This window comes from Polistes dominula, unplaced genomic scaffold (assembly GCF_049000335.1).
Source record: "Polistes dominula isolate Pdom_NZ unplaced genomic scaffold, Pdom_raw_medaka contig_24, whole genome shotgun sequence".
In the NCBI taxonomy this organism is placed as follows: Eukaryota; Metazoa; Arthropoda; class Insecta; order Hymenoptera; family Vespidae; genus Polistes; species Polistes dominula.
This window is the reverse complement of record NW_028301150.1, coordinates 3,325,839-3,347,726: the sequence shown is the minus strand read 5'-3', so window position 1 is coordinate 3,347,726 and position 21,888 is coordinate 3,325,839. Positions and strand designations below refer to the sequence as shown.

At 28.8% G+C, this 21,888-nt stretch overlaps 7 protein-coding genes across 17 annotated transcripts in view; 3 read left to right on the top strand and 4 right to left on the bottom strand.

Moving 5' to 3' along the window:
* Positions 1-85: 85 nt before the first annotated feature.
* Burs (Cuticle-tanning hormone bursicon) lies at positions 86-1,871 on the bottom strand. Its single transcript, XM_089177799.1, has 3 exons — positions 1,719-1,871; positions 1,435-1,601; positions 86-812 (listed from the first exon to the last, which is right to left on the bottom strand). The coding sequence occupies exons 1-3, from the start codon at positions 1,753-1,755 to the stop codon at positions 669-671; spliced, it is 348 nt and encodes a 115-aa protein (XP_089033925.1). The 5' UTR covers positions 1,756-1,871; the 3' UTR covers positions 86-668.
* LOC107064784 (zinc finger CCCH domain-containing protein 10) lies at positions 1,471-15,578 on the top strand. Of its 4 annotated transcripts, none has more exons than XM_015317818.2 (4): positions 1,471-1,608; positions 12,934-13,563; positions 13,643-13,928; positions 14,015-15,578. In XM_015317818.2, exons 2-4 carry the CDS (start codon positions 13,034-13,036, stop codon positions 14,483-14,485), a joined length of 1,287 nt encoding a protein of 428 aa, XP_015173304.2. In that variant the 5' UTR covers positions 1,471-1,608; positions 12,934-13,033; the 3' UTR covers positions 14,486-15,578. The 4 variants fall into 4 exon arrangements, with proteins under 4 accessions (XP_015173304.2, XP_089033924.1, XP_015173307.2 ...); XM_089177798.1 differs by lacking the exon at positions 1,471-1,608 and adding an exon at positions 10,195-10,475; XM_015317821.2 differs by lacking the exon at positions 1,471-1,608 and adding an exon at positions 12,272-12,832.
* On the bottom strand, positions 2,989-3,973 carry Pburs (bursicon subunit partner of burs). 2 transcript variants are annotated; one of them, XM_015317825.2, is made up of 4 exons: positions 3,818-3,973; positions 3,588-3,642; positions 3,379-3,503; positions 2,989-3,273 (listed from the first exon to the last, which is right to left on the bottom strand). In XM_015317825.2, exons 1-4 carry the CDS (start codon positions 3,842-3,844, stop codon positions 3,103-3,105), a joined length of 378 nt encoding a protein of 125 aa, XP_015173311.1. In that variant the 5' UTR covers positions 3,845-3,973; the 3' UTR covers positions 2,989-3,102. The 2 variants fall into 2 exon arrangements, with proteins under 2 accessions (XP_015173311.1, XP_015173310.1); XM_015317824.2 differs by having other exon boundaries at positions 3,588-3,973.
* Positions 4,116-5,741, bottom strand: LOC107064785 (G patch domain-containing protein 11). The gene is given in 3 exon segments (XM_015317822.2): positions 4,116-4,700; positions 4,762-4,872; positions 4,875-5,741. Coding segments are annotated over 3 exon segments (768 nt in total). The 5' UTR covers positions 4,987-5,741; the 3' UTR covers positions 4,116-4,155.
* On the top strand, positions 5,994-12,128 carry Slmap (Sarcolemma associated protein). 2 transcript variants are annotated; one of them, XM_015317817.2, is made up of 2 exons: positions 5,994-7,135; positions 7,288-12,128. In XM_015317817.2, the coding sequence occupies exon 2, from the start codon at positions 7,339-7,341 to the stop codon at positions 9,727-9,729; it is 2,391 nt and encodes a 796-aa protein (XP_015173303.2). In that variant the 5' UTR covers positions 5,994-7,135; positions 7,288-7,338; the 3' UTR covers positions 9,730-12,128. The 2 variants fall into 2 exon arrangements, with proteins under 2 accessions (XP_015173303.2, XP_015173302.2); XM_015317816.2 differs by having other exon boundaries at positions 5,994-7,202.
* Positions 15,579-16,312: 734 nt separating the features above from the next.
* On the bottom strand, positions 16,313-17,826 carry Dpck (Dephospho-CoA kinase). Its single transcript, XM_015317760.2, has 3 exons — positions 17,551-17,826; positions 16,808-17,099; positions 16,313-16,732 (listed from the first exon to the last, which is right to left on the bottom strand). Exons 1-3 carry the CDS (start codon positions 17,660-17,662, stop codon positions 16,420-16,422), a joined length of 717 nt encoding a protein of 238 aa, XP_015173246.1. The 5' UTR covers positions 17,663-17,826; the 3' UTR covers positions 16,313-16,419.
* Positions 17,827-18,546: 720 nt separating this feature from the next.
* Positions 18,547-21,888, top strand: part of LOC107064762 (neurobeachin-like) — a 136,812-nt gene continuing 133,470 nt past the window's right edge. For 2 of the 6 annotated variants that reach the window (XM_089177522.1, XM_089177521.1), the window contains exon 1: positions 18,548-18,889. In XM_089177522.1, the coding sequence (XP_089033648.1) occupies positions 18,731-18,889 (159 nt within the window). In that variant the 5' untranslated portion in view covers positions 18,548-18,730. Of the gene's footprint in view, positions 18,890-19,922; positions 20,065-21,888 lie in introns of those variants that run through there. The other 4 variants (XM_089177520.1, XR_016178292.1, XM_089177523.1 and 1 more) reach the window with 4 other exon arrangements.

Sequence of the window (21,888 nt, the reverse complement as noted above, 5' to 3'; positions counted from 1 at the left end):
TATATTTTAAATATGTTTTCATTAAATTATTAATTTACATTATTAAGAAAATAGGAAAAATATTTTTAATCATAGGCTCGCATAATACTATTTCTTAATCATATTGATTTATTATATTTTTAAAATACATCAAGAGATTAAAAATGAAGTTACTGCAGACCAGGTGATCGTCTAAAATGAGCAGACGTTGCAAATGGACTTTCTTCAGCAAATCCGGCTATTTCCTGAGGTATTATAGCATATTCTTCGACACTAGTGCATGGTCTGCACATGCATTCTAACGGGGCTTTAGTAACAACCTATAAAATAAAAATACAAATATATTAAAACTTTAGATAAAAATAATGTATACACGTAATATTTTAACTTTTGTTGAATTTAAAAACATAAAGAATTAAATAAAATCTGATTTGAATCGTAACAAAAAGTATTACAATGATATTTTTAAAAATTATTTTCGAGATATATGTCAATCATCATTTGAATTTCCCGCGATCGTCATCTTCTGGACCTCCAGTACTGGCCGTTTATACACGAAAACAATATGGCGGTGCAGAACTCGTGGTGTCAAACGGTTTGCTGCTAATATCAGTGTGAAAACAACACTTAAAATCAAATTTAAAAAATTTATGGTGTTTTACAAGAAGTTTTTAAGTTCAATAAAGGGTTTAAGAAAATAAACTCAACTTTCGGAATTTTCTCTCTCCTGGTTTTGCTTTGGGACAGAAAAGGGATACACTAGCCTCCCTTTCGCCGCTTTCTTGACAGCACATGCAACTTCTTTCCATTTGCCAAATTTTTGATCCGGACACCTGTAGCGAAAGGTAATTTTAAACTTTATTTTACAATTATTTATATTAATTTCAATAACCAAGATGTGGTATCAGTATATGTGAAATATATATTCAGTTATCAAATATTTTTTTTCAAATAGTATCCAAAACAATTGCTCACTCAAGAATGTTAACTTTATTTTAAATTATAATATATTTCCCTAATATAATATCCACTTTATTTATAAAATCATCTGTTTACTATTGACCTATTCAAACAATAATTAAGACATTTTTTCAATCTTAGAATGTTTTCTGTGTTTTCACTTGTAGTATTTCTTTGCTCATAAAAATAAGTTTTGATTTTATTACAAATATTAATGAAATAATATTAAATGATTAAAATTAAAATAAATATTAGTCAATCATACAATCATTACATTAAATCATTGTGATAATTTTCATATTCTTTCAACTCTTTGTTAAAAATAATTTTAATACAATTAGAATATAACTATTTTGAACATTTCTTGTGTAAAAATGAGGTATTATAATTCCTATTGATTTGAACTAAAAGCTGACACAACATTATTTTAATCACTTTAAGATATTAATGTTTTAAAATCATTTGTGTACATAATTAAAATATGTTTTATTTTACCTGTAGATAGCTGCTGCAGCGTCCTCTGCAAGCATAACTAGGTATTGGTTTAGGAATACAGCCTGGATATTGGAGAAAGTGTATCACTGGAGTAGCTTGACATTCGTCAATTCCTACGATTGCTTTGGTTTTCTCAAAAAGGGTATACATCACCAAACTCGTTATAACTACACAGTAAGTAAGAAAATTAAACATTATTACATCTAACTTTGAAGTTATATAAAGGGTTAACTATTTCAAATATTTTATATTTGATTATTGAAAATAATTTTGTTTTTATTTACCAATGTGGCACCAAAACATTTTTTTATTATGATACATTCTGCTCAATCTCTGGCACTTTACTGTGCTTGTTGAGCCTTCGCTGTTAGCTTTTATACTCTGCAGGTGTCCATTTGTCCTCCCTTCTCTATACTACACTTCTAAATAATGTTAACGGTGTGTATATCAAATTCAAACAACTATTACATTTTTACCTCCTTTTATGCATATAGTATTTATAATCTTTTACTTAATTCTACAATAAAAGGTTATTGCTATTAGATATTATGTAATCAAAATTTAAAAAAATAATACTATTATTAACAAAATAATGAATGGTATTAATTTTTAATACGTGTTTTTATAATAACAAAATATTAACTATTCATATATTTTTTATATTATTCAATTTTACAATGAAATACTTATGGAAGTATTTCTTTGTGAAAGTATTACCAATTTCAACTCAGAACTTTTTATAGCATTATGATATTATTATTTTATATATATATATATGAGAAATCATGGTATATTCATATAAATTAATATAAACATTTGAAGAACTTGGAAAGCAGTATTATTGGAATTATATATAATTTTAAATTATTTATTAGTGTTATATTTATAAATACACATAATTAGAAGTATTAATTAACATATAACGATATAAAAACATGTAATATTTTGTTATTTAAAGCAATTATTATTACTACTTCTTTTCTTAAATGACATAATAGCAGTAAACTTTTATATATTCATTTAATAAATTTGTATCATTTATTTAATACGTTTTAGAAGAATTTTATATAAAATTTGATTGAATGTATTAAAAATTACTCCCTTAATCATGGCTTCAAAGTAGTTATACTATTATTTAAAGATCAAATTGAATAGAGCATTAGAAATAATAATATTAAGTCACTAGACCCAACTATCTGATTTATTATTTCCTTTTTTGATATCGTTAATGTATTATATGTTTTTAATATTATTATATATGAATATATAACTTAATTTTGTTCTTAAAAACTTATTTAGATATTACAAAAATTATAGTAAAATTTTGAAAATTGAATTTTATATTTTTCCTAATTTAATTGATACTTTTGTAACTATTGAATTTTCGGTAAAGTACTTTCGTTTACATATTCAAATATTAATAGTATTTGCTTATTATTGCTAATATCTTTTTCTTTCTCTTTCTCTTTCTTTTTCTCGTTTTCATAATAGAATTTATTTAGTAAAGAAAAGTGTTATATGACATTTGGAAAGGTAAAGAATATATAGATAACATATTTTTATGAATATAATTTATTGTAAGCAGTGATACAAGTATCTTCACATTTTTAATTCAAGTTATTAATTATCACAACTTTACATCAATTGAAGTTAATTTTATTTAATATTTCATCTGGAAAAATTTCCACATTTTATACATTTGCATTCTGCAGGCTCTCGTAATTTTATTTCCATAACTCCATCTTCGTCGTTCATTAACTTTATTCCATCTGCATCGTAGCATTGATTTAAAATAACAAGTCTCTCTTTTAAATAACTTTCACGGCAACAATAACATTCCTGAAAAATGGAGAATATATATGTATGTATGTATGTATTTTATTTTATTTTATTTTATAATTCATATGCTTTTTTGCATTATTATATATCATAATTAGTATATACCTTAGCAAATCCAGTAGCAGTAATAACACTTGGTTGTACTTGTGACGTACAAAATCCTTCGCACTTAGTGACTGATATATCACCACTGCATGTTCTCTTTATATGTCCAACTTCATCATATTCATCTATAAAAGAAAGTAGTAAAATTATATTTTCCCTCTTTTATTTTATTTTTATTTTTATCAGTTATATATCTTAATACTTTGTACCTTTGGTAATATGAATTTCTGATTGTAATGTTTCACAATTTTCATCTTCTAATATCTGTGCAATGACACAAAAATTATAACAGGACAAAATAATGATCAAAAATGAGGTGAATTTAATCATTATGGGTATAATATTTAAAGAATTTCTTTTCAGAGGATTAGTTTTCTTTTAGTAAAGATCTGATCAAAATACAAAGGAGAAATGAAACCAGAGAAAAGGAAATACTTGCTTTTATAAGAAAGTAACCCTCTTGCATATAACAGCTTGTGGTGTCGAACCCCTGCTAAGACTTAATAGCAATTGTAACCACTTCTAGCTTTTATGCTATAATGTGCTTGATTTCCTAGCATGATATACTATTTTCAGAATATTTTGCATTATGTATTTAATAGCTTTTTTATGTTTTTATACGTGGTAGGGGTATCGAAGGAACTTGCCTGCCTTTACTAAGACATTTTTTCATCCTGTGTAACTCGTATTTACATTTAGTAACATTAAACAACAGTGTAATGTATAAAATTAGTATATTAAATTATTTAATCGAATATTTATTTTTTAATGCACTTTCTAATGATCATTTCTTGTACATCCTGGACAATTATCCCTTAAGTCATCTTCATTATCAAATAATACACCGCACCAAATACAATAAAAGTACTTTCCACGTAAATATTTTGTTAGAATATCTAATTTTTCGTTAACAGTAAGTTCTTCTTCTTCTTCTTCTTCTATTTCTTCTTTTTCTTCTTCTTCTTCTTTCTCTTCTTCTTCTTTTTCTTTCTCTGTGTCATTTAACCAAAACCATGATTCCTGAGGTTCTTCTATATTTGCTTTAGTATCTAGTTGTTGACAAATCTTCTGACTTTTGTATAAATCTAACTTTAACATTTTTTCTAATTCTTTTTCCGCTATTCTTTCTCGAAAATTTTTCATGTGTGAATTATCTAATAGTGTATTCACAATTTTTGGTTTGGTTACTTTTTGTTTTGGTGCTTTGCCTAGTCCATGTCGATTAGCTTTCAATTCAACCCCAATTGGTTCGATAATACCTGATTCTGTTTTTCCAATACCTTGTCCTGGTTTATATCCCATTTTCATAAGCAATGCGAAACCTATAAAAAGAAAAAGAGCAAATAAATAGAACTAATCTCATAAGTTATTAGTAGAACTCACCTTTGTTATTACTTGTTATGGCATTAGACAAGCCCTCTTCTCGTTTTTCATGCTCTATTAAATGTATCGATTTATTTTTTTCTTTCATTTTTGCTTCAATCTCTGCCCTTTTTTTTCTAATTCAAACTGTCTTCTATCCGTGTGTCTATGAACTAGACTTGGCGTAGCGCATTTCTCAGATAATTCCAAAAATTTATCAGACATATAATCCTCCTCATCTGACATTTTACTTGATTCAGTTATTTTTAAAACTTAATATCAGAAATTGAAGTTTAAAATTGTTTATGTAAACTTTAACCTTAAAAAAAAAATATCTTTCTTTACGTCAACGTCACTTTTCTATTCTCGTTCAAAATTATTTTCAATTTGATTAAAAACGTTAAAATATTTATTTATTAATAAGAATTTCACATTTACACGGATATCTTTTTAATTTTTAGATAGTTGTCAATACAATGAAATGTATAGGGAATTACTTTAATAGAGAACCAGATTTTGAGGTTAAGTCGTGGCCGTGCATATAACATGTACTAAACGTACAACAAACATAGTATCCCGTAGTGGCGTCATTAATATAATAGAAAAGACTGCATTATAGAAGTTTTTAAAATTAACACTGAATTGATCTATGTCGTGTTTCTTATATTTAAAAAAATGTAATATATTTTAAAAGAAATATTACAAAGTAGAAAGAATATTAAATTATAGACGATATATAGATAGAATATAGTTAATAAAACTTAGAAGCATATTAAAAATAATCGATACGAAGATTTATTTTAAATATCGTAGCATGATATTTTTAAAAAGATTTTATATTGACATTCAAGGAAGAAACGCCCGCGCATATTTGAAATTATTAAGATCGGCGTGGAGATAGATCACGTGATGTAATGGGACGCCGCTCGCTCGCACGAAACGAAGAGGACACAAAAGTGAAAGGATTAGACGATATAATATTATGATTCGTCGTTTTTTATATTCACATTAATGAGAAGTAAAAGCTTATTCAGGTTTATAATGTGATATCAGCTTTATTATTAACTTTTTATTTAATCGTTATTTATTCGATTGGTCTTTAATTATAATCGATTAGAATGAACTCGTCTCTTGTAGTACGCTTTAATGCATAATATGTACGTGCTTTAATTATATCATCGTCGTCATCAAGAATTACTCATTTTCATAGAATTCCAAACAAAGTAAGATAAAATTAGTTTAGATCGTTTGCTTTTAAACATCTTTGAATGAATATAGGATTAATAAACGTGACATTATTATATTATCATTAATATTTTTCATATATTTCTCTAGATAGATTTCATTATTTTTCAATAAAATTCATATTAGAAGAGAGAGAGAGAGAGAGAGAATAACGATAAAAACGTCATTTTATCTATTTAGTTAATTTCCTGTTTCTGATATTTCCCACCGATAGAGACAAGTTCTTGCCAGGCTGCTTGTTCTTTCGTTTGCTAGTTCCATATAACATAACCTATAGCGGTTAAGTTACGGGCTTCAGGTATATTCGCTGCCGTAAGCGATACATGGCACGCACACACACATAGCCGTGTATATGCGCGTACGCGTACGTGTGGTCGAGGATGTTGGATGGCGATTGGCGGCTGTTAACATGGCCGACCGATGCGCGAGTTCAGTTGCGCAGCTGACAATTTTGTCAAACTTCTCCTATACTGACTGGGTTATATACAGTATTACAAATCATTTAATAATTCCAAGTCACTTTGTTCTTGATTTTAGAACAATGTATCTTCAAGAATTATTGTTGTCTTATATGTTGTGTGAGATTAGTGAAAATATATAAACGTATAGAGAGCGTAAAAGCGAAAGGTGGAAGAGTTAGTGCAAGATAGAGAGAAGGAAAGGAGGCGTTAAAAAGAGGACTCGTTTAGAGGGAGGAAAGTGCTAACGTGTAGAGAGGGAAAGAGAAGGACAGTGGCCGATCTGCTTATTTCGAGAAACATACCTATTTCATGTAACTCTGTATAATCAGTTATCAATTTGAGAAGATACGGTTCGAGCAGTGAATTATTTTCTTAAGCAGAAGAAAAATCAAAGTAGAAAGAATAATACGAAACATCTTTTCATTTCGATCCTATCGTACCGAGACGATATAATATTATACGCGAAAAAGAAAATTCTTCAATAAAGAGAAACGAAGAACGATCAAAGGAAAACGACGACAACGACGACTAACGTAATATACTAACAAAGAAAAAGATTTCTTTCCATCGTTGAAATCATGCTAATTTGTCTGTCACGAGGAGGCGTGACGAGTCGTAGGTCGCAAGAGTTTCGAGCACGATTCTTCTCGTGACCGAATTCTGAAGTTCGGGTGTGTACGAAGTACATGGTGCGTGCTTAAGTACATAAAATTAAGAAGAAACGATTGATTGAACTTTATCTCGATGAACAATATAGTAATATTGCGTGCAAATTTTTATCTTCCTCTTCCGCATTTTTTCTCGACAATTTATCGTTAAATAATATTATTACATTTTCAAGGCTATTTTGGAATACAGTTAACTCTGTCTGGTGCATCCAAGATATTCGGCTATGGTTGTAGCCAGTGGTGGATGGGTACAATATGCCAATTATCCTGCTGCTCAGAATAATAACAACCTGAGCTTGAACAACATGCAGGACAATAAGATGGCACCAAAAGTTGTCCTGATTTGCAGGGACAACTCTCATCCGTTTCAAGATCGTACTCTGACTTTGGAAGAGCCTGTGAAAATAGGTCGTTCGGTGGCCAGGGTAAGAGCTGCCCCAAATAATGCAATCTTTGACTGCAGAGTGTTGTCAAGGAATCATGCATTGCTTTGGTATTCTAGTGGCAAATTTTATTTACAAGATACTCGTAGTAGCAATGGAACATTCATTAATAATCAAAGGTTAAGTACTTCTGGTCTAGAATCTGCAGCAGAAGAAGTTTACTCCGGTGACATAGTTCAATTCGGAGTGGATGTTGTGGAAAATTCAAAGAAAGTCACACATGGTTGCATAGTGGCTACGATAAAGCTTTTTCTACCTGATGGCAAAGAAGTTAAAGCTAGTCCAAGCACAGCGGTTACTCCAGTAGGTAGTAATGTTTCTTTGGAGGATTTATATAAGTTGTATCAAGTAATACAAGAAGCTTCTAGAAGGGAAAAGGCACTTAATTCTAAATTAGGACATCTTCAACAATTGGTAGAAAATATTCGCAAAGTTACTAATCTATCATGGAAAGCATTGATAACCGAAGACCGGTTACTATCATGGGTTGAGACTGTTGAAAATCAACTTGTTGTTTATTCAAAAAACTATACCGAAGATAAAATTAGAAATGAACTTGTTAAACTTCAAGAAGAAAAAGCACAATATCAAAATACAGCGAAGGAAGCATTACAAAGAATTTTACAAGAAAAGCTGGAAATTACTAAACGGTTAGTACAAGTCGAAACCCAATTAAGTGAAACTGAAGAAGAAAATCAGAGTTTGCACAGTGTTTCAAAATATGCTCAAAATGAACTACAAGAACTTAGTGTTAAATATGCTGAACTACAAAAGGAACTTAAAGAAACGAATACTAAACTTTTGGAAACTGAAGAAGACTTAAAAGTAGTGAAGCAAAATGCGGAGCTAGAAGTACAAGTTACATTGAATACATTGAAGCGACAAGAGGCAAAAGAACAAAACTTGTTGGCACGATTACAAATGTCTAGATTAAGCTCGGCTCATATTTTTAAGCAGATCACTGCCCTGAGAAATTATATGCAAACTTTGCAAGATATGGATCCAAAATTATTAACTAGTGAACATTTTGATTCGAAGGATGGCGAAAATCCTATCGATGCTATTAATGCAATTTTGAATAAGTTAAATTCTATTAGCCTTGGCAATCTGGAAATGGATTCTGAAAGTAATTTAAAAGAAGAACAAGATAATCAATTGAATTTACAAGATATAGATTCCAATCAATTAAAAGTAGCAAATTCCGAATTATTTAGTTCGAAAGAAAAATTGGACGATATGCCAATGGGACTTGATAACTCAGCGGAGTACATTTTGCCACCTCCATCTAGAAGAACATTAGTGAATGGAAATGCTAACTTAGACAATACAGATATTAATTTGGATACTGAGATAGACTCCGATGCAACCGATGAAACATGTAGTATTGCTAGTGACGATGTCAGCATAAAGTCAACTATAGAAAACAAAAAAGAAGAACATGCCTTTGGAGAAACTAAAGAGATATGTGTACCTCATAAAGCAGAAGTTAGATTTGCATCTAATGAAAATGGTGAGCAGTTGGAAGTTTATTATGAACCGACAGAACAAATGGAGAAGGAGAGTGAACAATTAGAAAAATCAAGCAATGCCATAGATACTGAAAAATCTTTCAGAGAAATAGAAAATATAACAGAGAAGTATGAACAAATCGAAGAGAAGAATGTTAATGAAAAAGTTGACTTAAATAAGGACTGTGAGGAAGACCATTTAGAGGGAGATTATATTAAGACATTAAAGCCTATGACTAAGAATGAAAGTATGCAGCAGAGTTTGCATTCAAAAGAATACATATTGCACACTCTAATTGGATCTTTTGATTCTTTAAAAGATGAAGACAGTCTAGAAGCGCAACAAGTGGTCAAGCAGGAATTAGAAGAATTAAGAGACTCGTTGATTCATGGACCAACCGAAATTATTATGGATAGGTTGAAAGAATTATATTATCGTGCAAAAAATGAGGCTCAAAGGATGCAGGAAGTTAACGAAGAATTAGTAATAGTAAAAGAAAAGTACAATGCCTTTTTAATCGAAAGGGGAGAACTATTAAAAAAATATACGACATTAAAACAACAGTGTGGTGATCTGCTAAACGCAACCTACACTGTGCCAATACATTACGTTGTTCCGATTGTAATAGCATTAGTGTGCATGTTGCTAGAAAAGATCTTCTAATGTTTTTTTTTTTGCTTTTGTAAATAATTTTCTTTATCAGAAATAATATGGCTCCTTTTTAATTTTTTATCTACAACAATAATAATAATAATAATAATAATAATAATAATAATAATAATAATAATAATAATAACAAAATAATAATAATTAATAATATTATAATAATTAATAATAATAATAATAATAATAAAAAATTAACATAATATTAATTATAAAATATGTGGTGCAATCACAAACTCAAGATTTATTCTGTATAATTATAAAAAATGGATTTAGGTCTGGACAATTCATATTCTTTATCTGAAAAACTCTTATCGTTTTTTTTTTTTTTTGTACGATTGAGATTAAACAAATCTGTAAATAGTATGATACACAAATGAATGTATCCTTAATGAACTGAATTTAATAACTTTCAATTTTAATGTTTTTTTTTTGTCTTTCTTTTCTTTTGACATTTTTTTGGAGGAATGAAAAATCAAAGGCAGTATTATATATAAATATATATATATATTCTATGAGTACATGCATTGTGTATCGATTCAAAATGAAACTATGGCTAGGTGGAACGTATTTAGAGAAGAAACTAGACAATACCACTGAAAATGTTCAATATGCTGCCAATCTGAATAATCATATCTTTTCAAAGTGTGGTATTTATTATCGGATTACAATGCCACACGCTTCGTGTTAATACGTCGTCGCGATTATTTATAATGCAACGTCTTCGCTGGATCGATCAATGAATGGCAAGTGGCTATGACACAAAATTAACTGAGCAAAGTGTGTTCATCAATATATTATCTCGTAACATTTTTCGTTTGTTATATGTTTTTTTTGTTTTTGTTTTTTTTTTGTTTCTTTTTTGTTTTTGCCTGCGTATGAAAGTAACAAATTAAAATCAACAAACACACAAAACAAACAAAAAGTAAGAAAAGATATATAAACAAAAATATAACGTTATTTTATAATTGATTATTAATTTGAAATTACGTATATGAACAAATTTTGATAAAATCACAAGTATAAAGATGCTGTAAATCTTTTCTTCTTTTTCTTCAAGATATCTTATTTATCTTTTATCAAATTTCTAATCCATCAATGATATCTATTATACATATTCACTTACACGTATGAATACACACACACAGATATTATAGTCCTTGTACTTTTGAAATGAATATTTTCATTATTTTAAATATATTATCATTTATAGTTACGAAGTGTCGTTTCACAATATATGGCACGTGTTCAGTTATTTGTAAAAAGGTGTATTGCATAGATTTTCACCACAAGCGTGCTTCATGCACAGGCATGTTATTGATTGAGTTGTTTAAAATAAAATTGATTTTGTAATGGTTCTGCAAGTTCTCTATTTAATGGTAGCATATAATTATGATTATATATTTATTCGTTCGTAATCGATGTTTGTCTATACGGATTATTGCTGCAACAGCTTTAAATGCTCACTATCTATATTATTATTTAATTATTATTGAACAAAGAAGAAGAAAATAGAAAAAAAGAAACAGAAGAGATTATATTACAATTTTTATTTGTTTCCAATCTGCATGTTCTATTTATCTCTCTGTTTGCATTGATATCATCACATTAAAAGGCATATCTAATCAAGCGACCTAATAACTATTAAGCAGATTATTCTCTTATATATACTTGTAAACTTTTTTAAAATTAATCGATACAAGGTGTTTTCGATCTCTTACAGCGATAAATTGGGCCTAGGCATCTATATATTGAGAAAAAAAAAACAAAAAAGAAAGAAAAAAATCGAAAAAATTAATACAAGAAAAATTTAAAAAAATCAGATTATTGCCAGATGAGTACACACTTTTCCATTGAATTCTTTTTATACAAATATAATCAAATTTAATCGTATCTTCTTAATTTGTTAGTTTTAAATAGAGTGCCATTACTCGATCAATATTTTCCGCGTTAAAAGAATTAAAGAGATATAATTATAACAGAGAACACAAGGGGAGAGGGGATAAAAGAAGAGATTAGATTATTTGTGCTGATAATTATGACAATGGATTAAATACAATAAAAAATTTATTTAAATAAAAAGATAAATTATAAAATAAATAAACAAAAAAAAAAAAAGAAAATTCTCTGTTTATCTAATTCATTATTATAATTACCGGCACATTTGTTCTTCTTCTTCATGTTTTTCTTTTGAAAGAAAAAAAAAAAAAAAAAAAAAAAAAAAATCAAGTAGTCCCCACGATTGTCGTCGTCACTTTCGTCAGTTGAATTTAGAAAAGGGCAAAAGAATCGTGGAAATTTATATAGTAAATCTTACTTATACATAATATTGTTGATATAACCTTAATACTTATGTATAAGTCATATAAGAATGTAATAAAAATTAACTTAATTGAGAATGTACTTTTTCTCATTTTATAAGACCTAAGGCATGTGCAACTACCATAATAGAATAAACGATAAATTATTATTTATAGTTGTATGTATTATCCAAACATTTTTATAAATTAAAATGAAAAGAAAAAAAAAAGAAAAGAAAAGAAAAGAAAAGAAAAGAAAGAACACAAAAGAAAAAGTCTTCATTTAATTGTACAATATTGTGACTTATTATTATTATTATCATCAATGTTTTGTTGTCTAATATTTTATAATTTTTATCAAGTGTACGCTTTTATGACAGATATTTTATAATGTGAAACGTTAATTGAAATAAAAATAATTATGAAAAAGTATACGTGGGATAAACCTGTAGAGTAGTTAGAAAAAGAAGAGTGTATTTAAAAAAAAAAAAAAAAAAAAAAAATATTAAAAAGCAATCGATTCGAGCTCTATTTTTAAAAAATTACATGTGGTGTAAGACGCGTATCTTTATTTTACATTCTCTTGATAATTCAGCCTGTATTCAGTTTCATATCAATTAGCCATATGTTACTGAAATAGCGTAGACCTCATGAATGAATCTCTTTCGTTAGCATCGTCGTTTTTGCGACGTGATGTGATAGATTATGTAATTTAGATAGGAAAATACGCGCTGATACGTACCTCGCGGTTTGAAGGATCATTTGAATATAAAGACGATGTTGTTTGCTATGCCTTCTTACACGTTAGTGTCGACGTAAGATATATACGTAATAATAGATATGAATTTTTATTCTCTTTGTTTTTCTAACTTCTTATTATTATTTTTTCTTTCTTCAATTACAGGAATTTGTCTCGGGGAAAAAGGAATATTATAATTAATAAAAACGACCCATACACAAGGACAATTATTGTATTATAATCCTGTAATGCTGATGTTAGAGCAATGAAGAAGTTGAATAAAAAGGTGGAAAACTCGTCTAACGAGCAAAATAAAAATATGTCGGATGGACAAGTCACGAATGGCGATACTTCACCAACACGCATTTGTAGAGATTTTCTAAGGAATGTTTGCCATCGAGGGAAACGTTGCAAATATCTTCACGAACGTTCGGACGATGATCCGGTCGAGGGTTACACATTTTGTCACGACTTTCAAAATGGCATGTGCAATTGGCCGGGTTGTAAATTTTTACATTGTACAGAGAACGAAGAAAAACGTTTTCGTGCAACGGGAGAGTTACCAGCTCATGTTTTAAATAGGTTGAAAAGTAATGGTGAAAAGTCAGAGTATCCTCTGTGCAAAGATTTTATTAAAGGTACTTGCCAGAGGACTCAGTGTAAATACAGACACGTAAAGAAGGATGAGCCACAACATAATTTGACGCAAACGGCACATAATAATGCGTCAAGAGCTCCCCATAACTTCAACAGTCCTAACAATAACGAAAGTCGTAGATATGAGGAGGATAGAAAGTGAGTAATGATGACTCATTATAATTGTTTTATTTTTTCATTATTTTTATTTGAATTATAAATTATATTTTTTGTTTAGTTTCCATTGGACGATGGAAGAGCAACACAATTTAGTTGCAAGCAATGGCTACAATACATCACAGCATCCAACAGATTATATAGGCCCACCGGAGCCAAAACGACGAATAGTTTCCGGAGAGACGGTCGTCCACTTCGAAACATCGCAAATTGTTAATCAACATACAGCACAGCCGGTGACACCAGGCTATTATTATCCAGTAATACCTCGTAATGAAGCAAGGGCTATTGTTTTAGAGGATGAAAATGCGTTGTTACGAAAAAATATAGAAGAATTAAAAAAACAGGTTATTATTTCTATCGGATTCGTAATATACTCTTTAGGTGAATCATCGAATATTAATTAATAGTATTATTATTATTATTATTATAGGTCAGCGATTTAACCGCAACCAATGAATTTTTGTTGGATCAAAATGCTCAATTGAGAATGTCGGGGAAACGAACTGCAAATGTGACTGCTGTAACAGTTCCAGCGGTTACAATTACAAACACCGTTCCACCGTCTCAAGCTCCCACTCCACAACAAATGGTCAATGCTGCAGTAGCAGCTGGTACGTTACGTACGGTCACAGCAAGTGTAGCTACTGTTCCAGTAAGCATAGCTACGGTCGCACCCGTATCTATTGCCGCGGTGTCCATGGCTCCCGTTTCGATTCCACCACCTATTGTGACCATGGCACAACAGACTATTACGATGAGTGGTTCAGGTCCACAAGCAACAAATCAACAACCACCTAATACGCAACAACCTGCCAGTTTACCTCTTTCAATATCAGGTGCAACCGCACCTTTGGTTTCCTATCCTATTATGACTCAAGAACTTAGGCCTGTTTTGCAGTAATGCATCGACGAAAGAAAGCTTTCGATTTATTAGGTGAGTCAAGGAATAGATAGTTGCTTTCTGTATTTGTGATTTTGGGGGCTCGAACTTTGAACATACGTGTTTACATAATAGCTTGTAAAGCAATGATTAACATGCAGAAAGTAACTAATACAAATGTACCTAGCCGAAATGCGTCTATGTACATCTAAAAGATGTATTTAAAGCATACCAAAAAAGAAAAAAAAATATTGACAGAATTGCTGTTCTTTATATCGGACAATTTATATAATTTATTACGCAGGGTAAACGTAAAAATGCGATTTTTATAGCAGTACAATTTCCATGCACTCTTTTAAGATGTTTGTACATCTTCACATGGTTTGTATATATTGCTTCTTCTTTCTGTCGTTCTAATTTTTCTCGAATATCATATTTTTACTTCTTTTTATAGAAATTAACTCTGCAAAGTAGTAAATGAGGGAAGTATGAATGTAATCAGATAAAGTATGATTGAAATATAAATTGTTTCAAATTTATTAATGCATAAATAATTGATTATTTAGAGATTAGTAAAGAAACAATAAATAATTGACTTTATTTTACATTAAGAACATCACAAAAATATCGATATATGAGTGTAGTCAGTCATTTGCAAGATAGTTATACGAATCTGTAAGAAAAATTGTAAAGTATAAGATCTATGTATAAGAAGGAACTCATTTAGATTATTAAATTAATGTAAGTACAAAATAGAAGGAAATATATTAGGTTACAGAGAAGATTTGTCACCGAGTTAAGATAATAGCGAATCCTGTAATTGTTTTTTTCGTATGCAAGGCTGTAAATATTTTGTTGCTTAACTGTTTTTCCCCCTTCCAAGAAAAATGTTTATACTCCCATTTTCAATAAATAAGTCGACTATTCTTATAAAATAGCAATATTTTAATAAATTAAATACACATCAAGGCCCATTGTGCATATTTATGTAAGCTTTTGACAAAATCGTTGTAGTTTAAATAAGAAAAAAGAAAAAAAAAAAAAGGTAAGAATTCTTATCAATTCTATAATCATAGGGATACATCAAATATTTATAATAAATTATAAGAAAATATTTCAAGTTTATTTATTCTTGCAAAAAATTAAAAAAAAATAACAAAATGTTAAAATAGGTAATGTATAACAGAAATAGAAGAATTATTGAACTCGAATTTTTTACAAATTCGAGAAAAAAGAAACTTTTAATTAAAAATCCCTAAGCTTTATTATGTGTATCACCACATATTACATTTTTTTTTCCATCAATATGAACACAATCTACGATTTCAACAAAATTAACATAAATGCAATTAAGTATAAAGAAGAATAATCTTCATACATAATATAGTCGATAACAACAAATAATATCATATACTGCAATACATATTTGGTAAAAATTAACGTATTATTTTTTCCTTATTTAAATAACATAAAAATATTTAAAATCTGTAATGCCCTACGCAACGTTACAAATTCACTTTTCATCCCATATATTCCTTTTGACAAAAGAATCATATAATTTTTCTCTTGCGTTTGCGGGATCTTTAATTGTATAGAAAGTGAAAGTTGCAATTTAATAATACTTTTTATATATAATATTATTTCTGGTTTGTGTTAAATCTTTGATATGTGCAGTACTGTAATCGTTTATTGTGAAATTTATCTTGCATCTTTCAGTACATATATTTAATTTCCAATTAATTTATATATTTCATTTTTTACTTTGAAATATATAAATATACATATAAAAGAAGATAGCAGTGATTTTTAATGGCAGTGTACCAATGCACATACATATACAATTATCACTTATTTTTTTTTTTTATATAGAACAATTAAATGATCACACTTGGCTTACAGTTTTTCTCATCTTTATCAGAATTTTTGTATTGTAACTTTAGTTAGAACATTTATGTCTATACTGTTGTTGGCAGAGATTTAAATGATCTATTTCTTAAATACAAAAAGAACAAGAATAATGCTAAAAGAACAGTGCAACAAAAAACAACTATAAAACGTAATTTCCAATGGTATTTCGAACATTTTAATACATTAATTATTTTAATGGTTTGATCTCTGGTATCATGCTCGCTTCCTGAATTTTCAATTACGAAGTTTGCCATTTTTTCTTTCTTTTCTAGAGACATTTGTGCTTCTATTCTTAGTTTTGCTCTAGATTCTGTAAAACCTGAACGTTCCATCAATCTTTGCAATTGTAGATCCTCCTCGCTAAAAAAAAAAAAAATATGAATAATTAGAAGTGTTACTATCGGTTTAATTAAAAACTAGAAATTAATAACTTACCAGGTTACAACAATAATTTTGTGTAAATAATTCAACATGTGTCCTGATTCAAAGAGTAATGGTAATTCCAGGACTATGAAAGGATGGCCTTGTAAAAAATATTTAAATGTTTGCCAGTAGATTTCCTTGTATATATCAGGATGTGTAATGGCATTTAATTTTTTCCTTTTTTCAATATCATTGAAAATTAAATCGCCTAATTTGGCTCTATCAAGTTCTTTTGTACTGAGAAATACCTCAGGTCCAAATTCCTTTTGTATTTTATGCCATGCTGGTTTCCCAGGCTCCACAACTGAAAATATAGAAAAAGAGGATTATTATTATAAAGCAATATTTTCTAGAATTCAAAAAACAGTATTGATTAATTATTATTTCAAATAAGAAACTTTGTATTTTTAAAAAAAGTACATACATACTTTATTTATTCAAGTAGTTTCTACACGTTGACAAATTAAAAAGATTGCAAATCATTTTGAAGGACTTTGATCTACGACCTAGAGGGATGTATGTAAAAAAAAAAATGTTCTTTCAAAATTGCAGAGTATATGTCATGTATATATGTGTATATATATATATTGCAAAGAATGACATTCAAAAAAAAAAATAATTATATCGTTTAATTACACGAACTATGACATTTTAATAATGCAAAATTTCATTAATTCTTGGCATTTTAATTTTCATATAAAAAAATTCATTTTTTGTTTAAAGTGACATTAGCAATGTAATTAATCATATCTAACCTTTGCGAGCAATTGCATCGGCATCGATGACGGGTATGTCATGTTCGCGAAATACATTAGCTACAGCACTTTTTCCAGTGGCTATTCCACCTGTCAAGCCTACTAGAAACATTATCAATATAATTTAGATTACAAGAAGTCTCTGTGGTTATCTCAGAATTCCGTTACATTAACATCGTCATTACACTTGTCATAGATTTTTTAAAGCTCCAACTACTCCAGTGACAGTAAATTTTCTTTTTCCGTCAAATACTTTGCATTATCAGTAAGTCATCAAAATTACTATATCGTGTTATGAAAGAAATATCCCTAGTATCAAATTCAAGATTATAATGGTCACGCATCCGGTGCATTTAAATTCAAAATATATAAAAGATATTTATATTTTATTGCTTAATGCGATTTTTAATTGTAATTTTAATTATAATACGCAATTATAATTTATTTAAATTATTAGCAAATATTTTATTTAAGTTTGGAAAAAACGATTAATAAATAAATGAAAAATAATAAATAAAGCGGAAGAAGAAGAAGAAAAATGGAAAGAATATTTAAAGAATAACGAAGAAGATATATTAATAGAATATATTGCTAATAGAAATATTACAAATAAAAAAAAAAAAAAGAAATCAATTGTAAGTATTATTGTAAATTATTCGATATATTTTTGATTTGATATAAATCACAAGTGGATCGAAATGTCAGAGCAGCAGCAAATACATATTTGTTTTTCTCTTTTATTAATAACTCTAATTTATTTAGTTATCAATCCAATAGCTTATATTGTTTACTTAGTATCATTTCCCTTTTCAATAAAATAAAGAATAGATAATATGCAGTAATTTATCATGAGAGTGTGTCACCTCTCTCCAAGAACAGGTAGGTTTACCCCCACCACTATTGGATATGTACGTCGCGCGCCGACTATGTTAGTATTTCAGCCGACAGGCGGCAGGACGGACGTGTGTCGCGCGCGCGCTCCTCGTTCTAGGAACTTTTGCCTTTGGCGTACTGGCAAACTCCTCACAACAGTGTCTACTCTCAAAGATGGCAGATCAATTTGTGTTGTATTATCATGTGACGGTGAAAAGCTCTCGTTGATAAGACGGTACGTGCGTAAACTGTCGTAGATTTTCTTCCTGTGGAAGGATCGCATTCCACAACGTCGAAAATCGGCGCGATGGCGGACATGAAGAGTCCACCGTTCAGTGATATTAAGAGGCCTGAGGAGGTGGTGGCGATGGCGATGAACGACAGCTTGAAATTCGCCGTCCTGATCGGCTTGATTGAAGTGGGACAGGTGTCTAATCGGGAAGTTGTCAACACGGTGCTTCATTTGGTGAGTGATATTTTTTTTTACCAACGTCAATGTCATTTTTATAGTGGTCAAAGGGGAGCCTAGTTTGACCAGTGTCGTATCATACGACGTACCCGCCGGCATCTTCGGGGGTGGGTTGAGGGAGGAGTGAAGAAAGACAGAGAATATCACGTTCTCTCTTTCTCCCTTTCTCTCATTCTCTCTCTCTCTCTCTCTCCCCCTTTCTTGCTTGCTCCCTCGTTCTACTCGTCGGTCAAATCCTTGTGTCAAGGTGAACTGTCAAACGCGCGCCTCGCCGTCGTCGCTGCATAGTCGTTTTTCCGATACGCAGTGCTCATTACGTGCTACTACCTCAAGAACGACCACGCGTTTTCAATCTAAACTTATTATTTATTTTATCAAAAGGAAAAAAAAATATATCAAACGTATAATATATACATGAAAAGTAACCTGTATTTAGCTTATCTTTTTAAAAAATATTTTCATAATAGTCGTAGATGTTGAAAAAAAAAAGAAAAAAAAAATAATAAAACAAGGTCGGTCGTGTTTTAATCAAATCGTCGTTTCTCGACTATAATAGTATCGATCGAGATTTATCTTGAAAGATCATAATTATATCGATTATCGTTCGTCGTGGATATAAGTTAGTATTTCATTTAGATCACATTATTCGTTTCATTACTTTTATTCTTATTCTCGTCAGAAGCGTTATTTCATGCGAATCCATTTAGCAAACTTTTCGACGTGTTCGTCATTCGACAAATTGACCTCGGGCGTTTGTTTTCATCCACCTGTCGAAAAATTAATTAACGAAATATGACGATACTGCTGCTACTGCTGCTGATCAAGCGCGCGCGAATATGGTCCTGGTCGCCGTTTCTTTGACAACGAAATCGATTGAAAAATATTAATAAAATTTCTTCTGGACGTTTGGTTCTTTGAAGAAAGAAAGAAAGAAAGAAAGAAAGAAAAATAGAAAAATAGAAAAAAAAAACAAAAAATACTACCAACTTGTACACGCTAATCATTTCAGCTTTACTTTGGATTCTTTTAGGTGTCACGTACGTCGTATATACACAAAGGAAAAATGTAGACGAAGATTAGTTGAAGAAAAGAAAGAACGAAAAATAAAAAAAATAAAAATAAATAAATGTAGAAGAAATAAATAAGAAGAAAAGGGTAGAGCCAAAAAAAAAGGATCGATGTACTGTAGTACCATTTATTTTGATATATTTCTTTCGCGCGCGTGATCATTCATTGAACACCCCCCAACATATAAAAGAATGTTATTATTAGTAATAATTCATTTTCGATTTCACTTCGTATTTTGAAACAACGAACGTAATTTACCTAAATTTAATAGAAGAATTATGAAATACACGTTTTTTCATTTGTATTGGTACATGAATAGAAAAATGACGTAATCGTTATTTTTATATTTCTTTTCTTTTTTTTCTTCTTATTTCCATTTTTTGAATCATCGTCATAGTCAAGTTATTGTAGTTTATATGTTACGTCTGTGCAATATTTTTCTATTCATTTATTTATATGTATATACACAAACACGTTTTTTTTTTTAATTTTATATCAATGCATATATCACGATGTCGAAAATATTATGAAAATATCGACAATTTTTTCCTACACTTTTTATTTGCATATATATATATATAATATATAAAATTAATATATATTATTATATAATATATTATATAAATATATAAATAATATATATAATTAATATTTATAATTATAATATTATAATATTATTAACATATATATTATACATATATAATATAACATTAATATTATTATTATTATTATTATTATTATTATTATTATAAATTTAATATTAATTTTAAAATTAATATTAAATTTAAAAAATTAAAAAATTAAAAAATATTAATTAAATTATTATAAAATTAATATTATATAACATTATAATATTAATATATACATATATATATATATATATATATATATATATATATATATATATATATATATATATATATATATAATAGGGAGAGAAATAAAGAAATTATTTAATTTTTTTATGGTTAAAAATCGATTAATAAATTAAATAAACATTGTTCGATATTATAATAAAATCTCTAATGACCGAAATAATCTTTGATAACGATTATTTGTACTAACCTTGTTATCTATCAAATGATAATATTTCATATCTTAGCTTAATACGATATATTTACTGGTTTCAATTAGAAAAAGGTGTAAAAAGAATAAGCAATATATATATATATATATATAGAGAGAGAGAGAGAGAGAAAGATAAAACCAGATATTTTACGTAATATAGACTTTAGAAATATCTTAACATTTGATTTTTATTCTTCCTTTCCTTTTTGATTATAGATTTTTTTTAATTTCTTAGTCATGTTACGTCATAAAAAAAGAATATCTCTAGCGAAGGTGTAGTAATCATTTGAAATATTTCCTTGTACGAATAAATGAAGAAATGAACGAATGGACGAACGAATGAACGAACGTATGTAAAAATGTGTGAAGAAATGATCGTTTTAAAAAAAAAGAAAAGACAAATAACAGACGCGTGGCACCGATTAATCTTTTCCTACGATGCGTACTACGTGTTGAACGATTTTCTTTTCCTTTGCTTTTTTTTTCTTCTTCTTCTTTTTCTTTTTCCTTTCATCGATACCTACTGGTCAGGAATAGCCATAAGCTTTTAATGAAAGCTTTCGTCTAACGCTTTTTTTTTTTCAGTAAGTAATTAAGTCCTTTCAACTATACGATCGTAATCAATTTGTCTTCAATCGAAACGTTTAACTCTTTGTTATTTTCATTAATTTAGTTGTACGTTTTATTTCTTTGATTATTTGTTACTCGTTTTGATAGAACAGAAGTGATTAATAAAAGGATATTTATATATTATTTATCGAACTGAAGAATATAACGATATTATGTCAACGAATTATTATCTCATCAAATAAATAAGATTAAGTATTGTGATTTATTTGTTTTATTTATTAATCTTTCAA

What these genes read in the sequence shown, in the direction of transcription:
- Slmap (XM_015317817.2), top strand. Translation starts at nt 7,339, where the DNA reads ATGGTTGTAGCCAGTGGTGGATGGGTACAATATGCCAATTATCCTGCT.
- LOC107064784 (XM_015317818.2), top strand. Translation starts at nt 13,034, where the DNA reads ATGAAGAAGTTGAATAAAAAGGTGGAAAACTCGTCTAACGAGCAAAAT. An exon ending in AGATATGAGGAGGATAGAAA is followed by an intron (nt 13,564 to 13,642) that starts GTGAGTAATGAT and finishes TTTTTTGTTTAG; the next exon opens with TTTCCATTGGACGATGGAAG. An exon ending in TAGAAGAATTAAAAAAACAG is followed by an intron (nt 13,929 to 14,014) that starts GTTATTATTTCT and finishes TTATTATTATAG; the next exon opens with GTCAGCGATTTAACCGCAAC.
- Burs (XM_089177799.1), bottom strand. Translation starts at nt 1,755, where the DNA reads ATGTATCATAATAAAAAAATGTTTTGGTGCCACATTG. An exon ending in AATGTTTTGGTGCCACATTG is followed by an intron (nt 1,602 to 1,718) that starts GTAAATAAAAAC and finishes CTTACTGTGTAG; the next exon opens with TTATAACGAGTTTGGTGATG. An exon ending in GCTGCAGCAGCTATCTACAG is followed by an intron (nt 813 to 1,434) that starts GTAAAATAAAAC and finishes CTTTCGCTACAG; the next exon opens with GTGTCCGGATCAAAAATTTG.
- Dpck (XM_015317760.2), bottom strand. Translation starts at nt 17,662, where the DNA reads ATGTTTCTAGTAGGCTTGACAGGTGGAATAGCCACTGGAAAAAGTGCT. An exon ending in CGATGCAATTGCTCGCAAAG is followed by an intron (nt 17,100 to 17,550) that starts GTTAGATATGAT and finishes CTATATTTTCAG; the next exon opens with TTGTGGAGCCTGGGAAACCA. An exon ending in AAAATTATTGTTGTAACCTG is followed by an intron (nt 16,733 to 16,807) that starts GTAAGTTATTAA and finishes TTTTTTTTTTAG; the next exon opens with CGAGGAGGATCTACAATTGC.
- Pburs (XM_015317824.2), bottom strand. Translation starts at nt 3,708, where the DNA reads ATGATTAAATTCACCTCATTTTTGATCATTATTTTGTCCTGTTATAAT. An exon ending in AGAAATTCATATTACCAAAG is followed by an intron (nt 3,504 to 3,587) that starts GTACAAAGTATT and finishes TTTCTTTTATAG; the next exon opens with ATGAATATGATGAAGTTGGA. An exon ending in CTGCTACTGGATTTGCTAAG is followed by an intron (nt 3,274 to 3,378) that starts GTATATACTAAT and finishes TCCATTTTTCAG; the next exon opens with GAATGTTATTGTTGCCGTGA.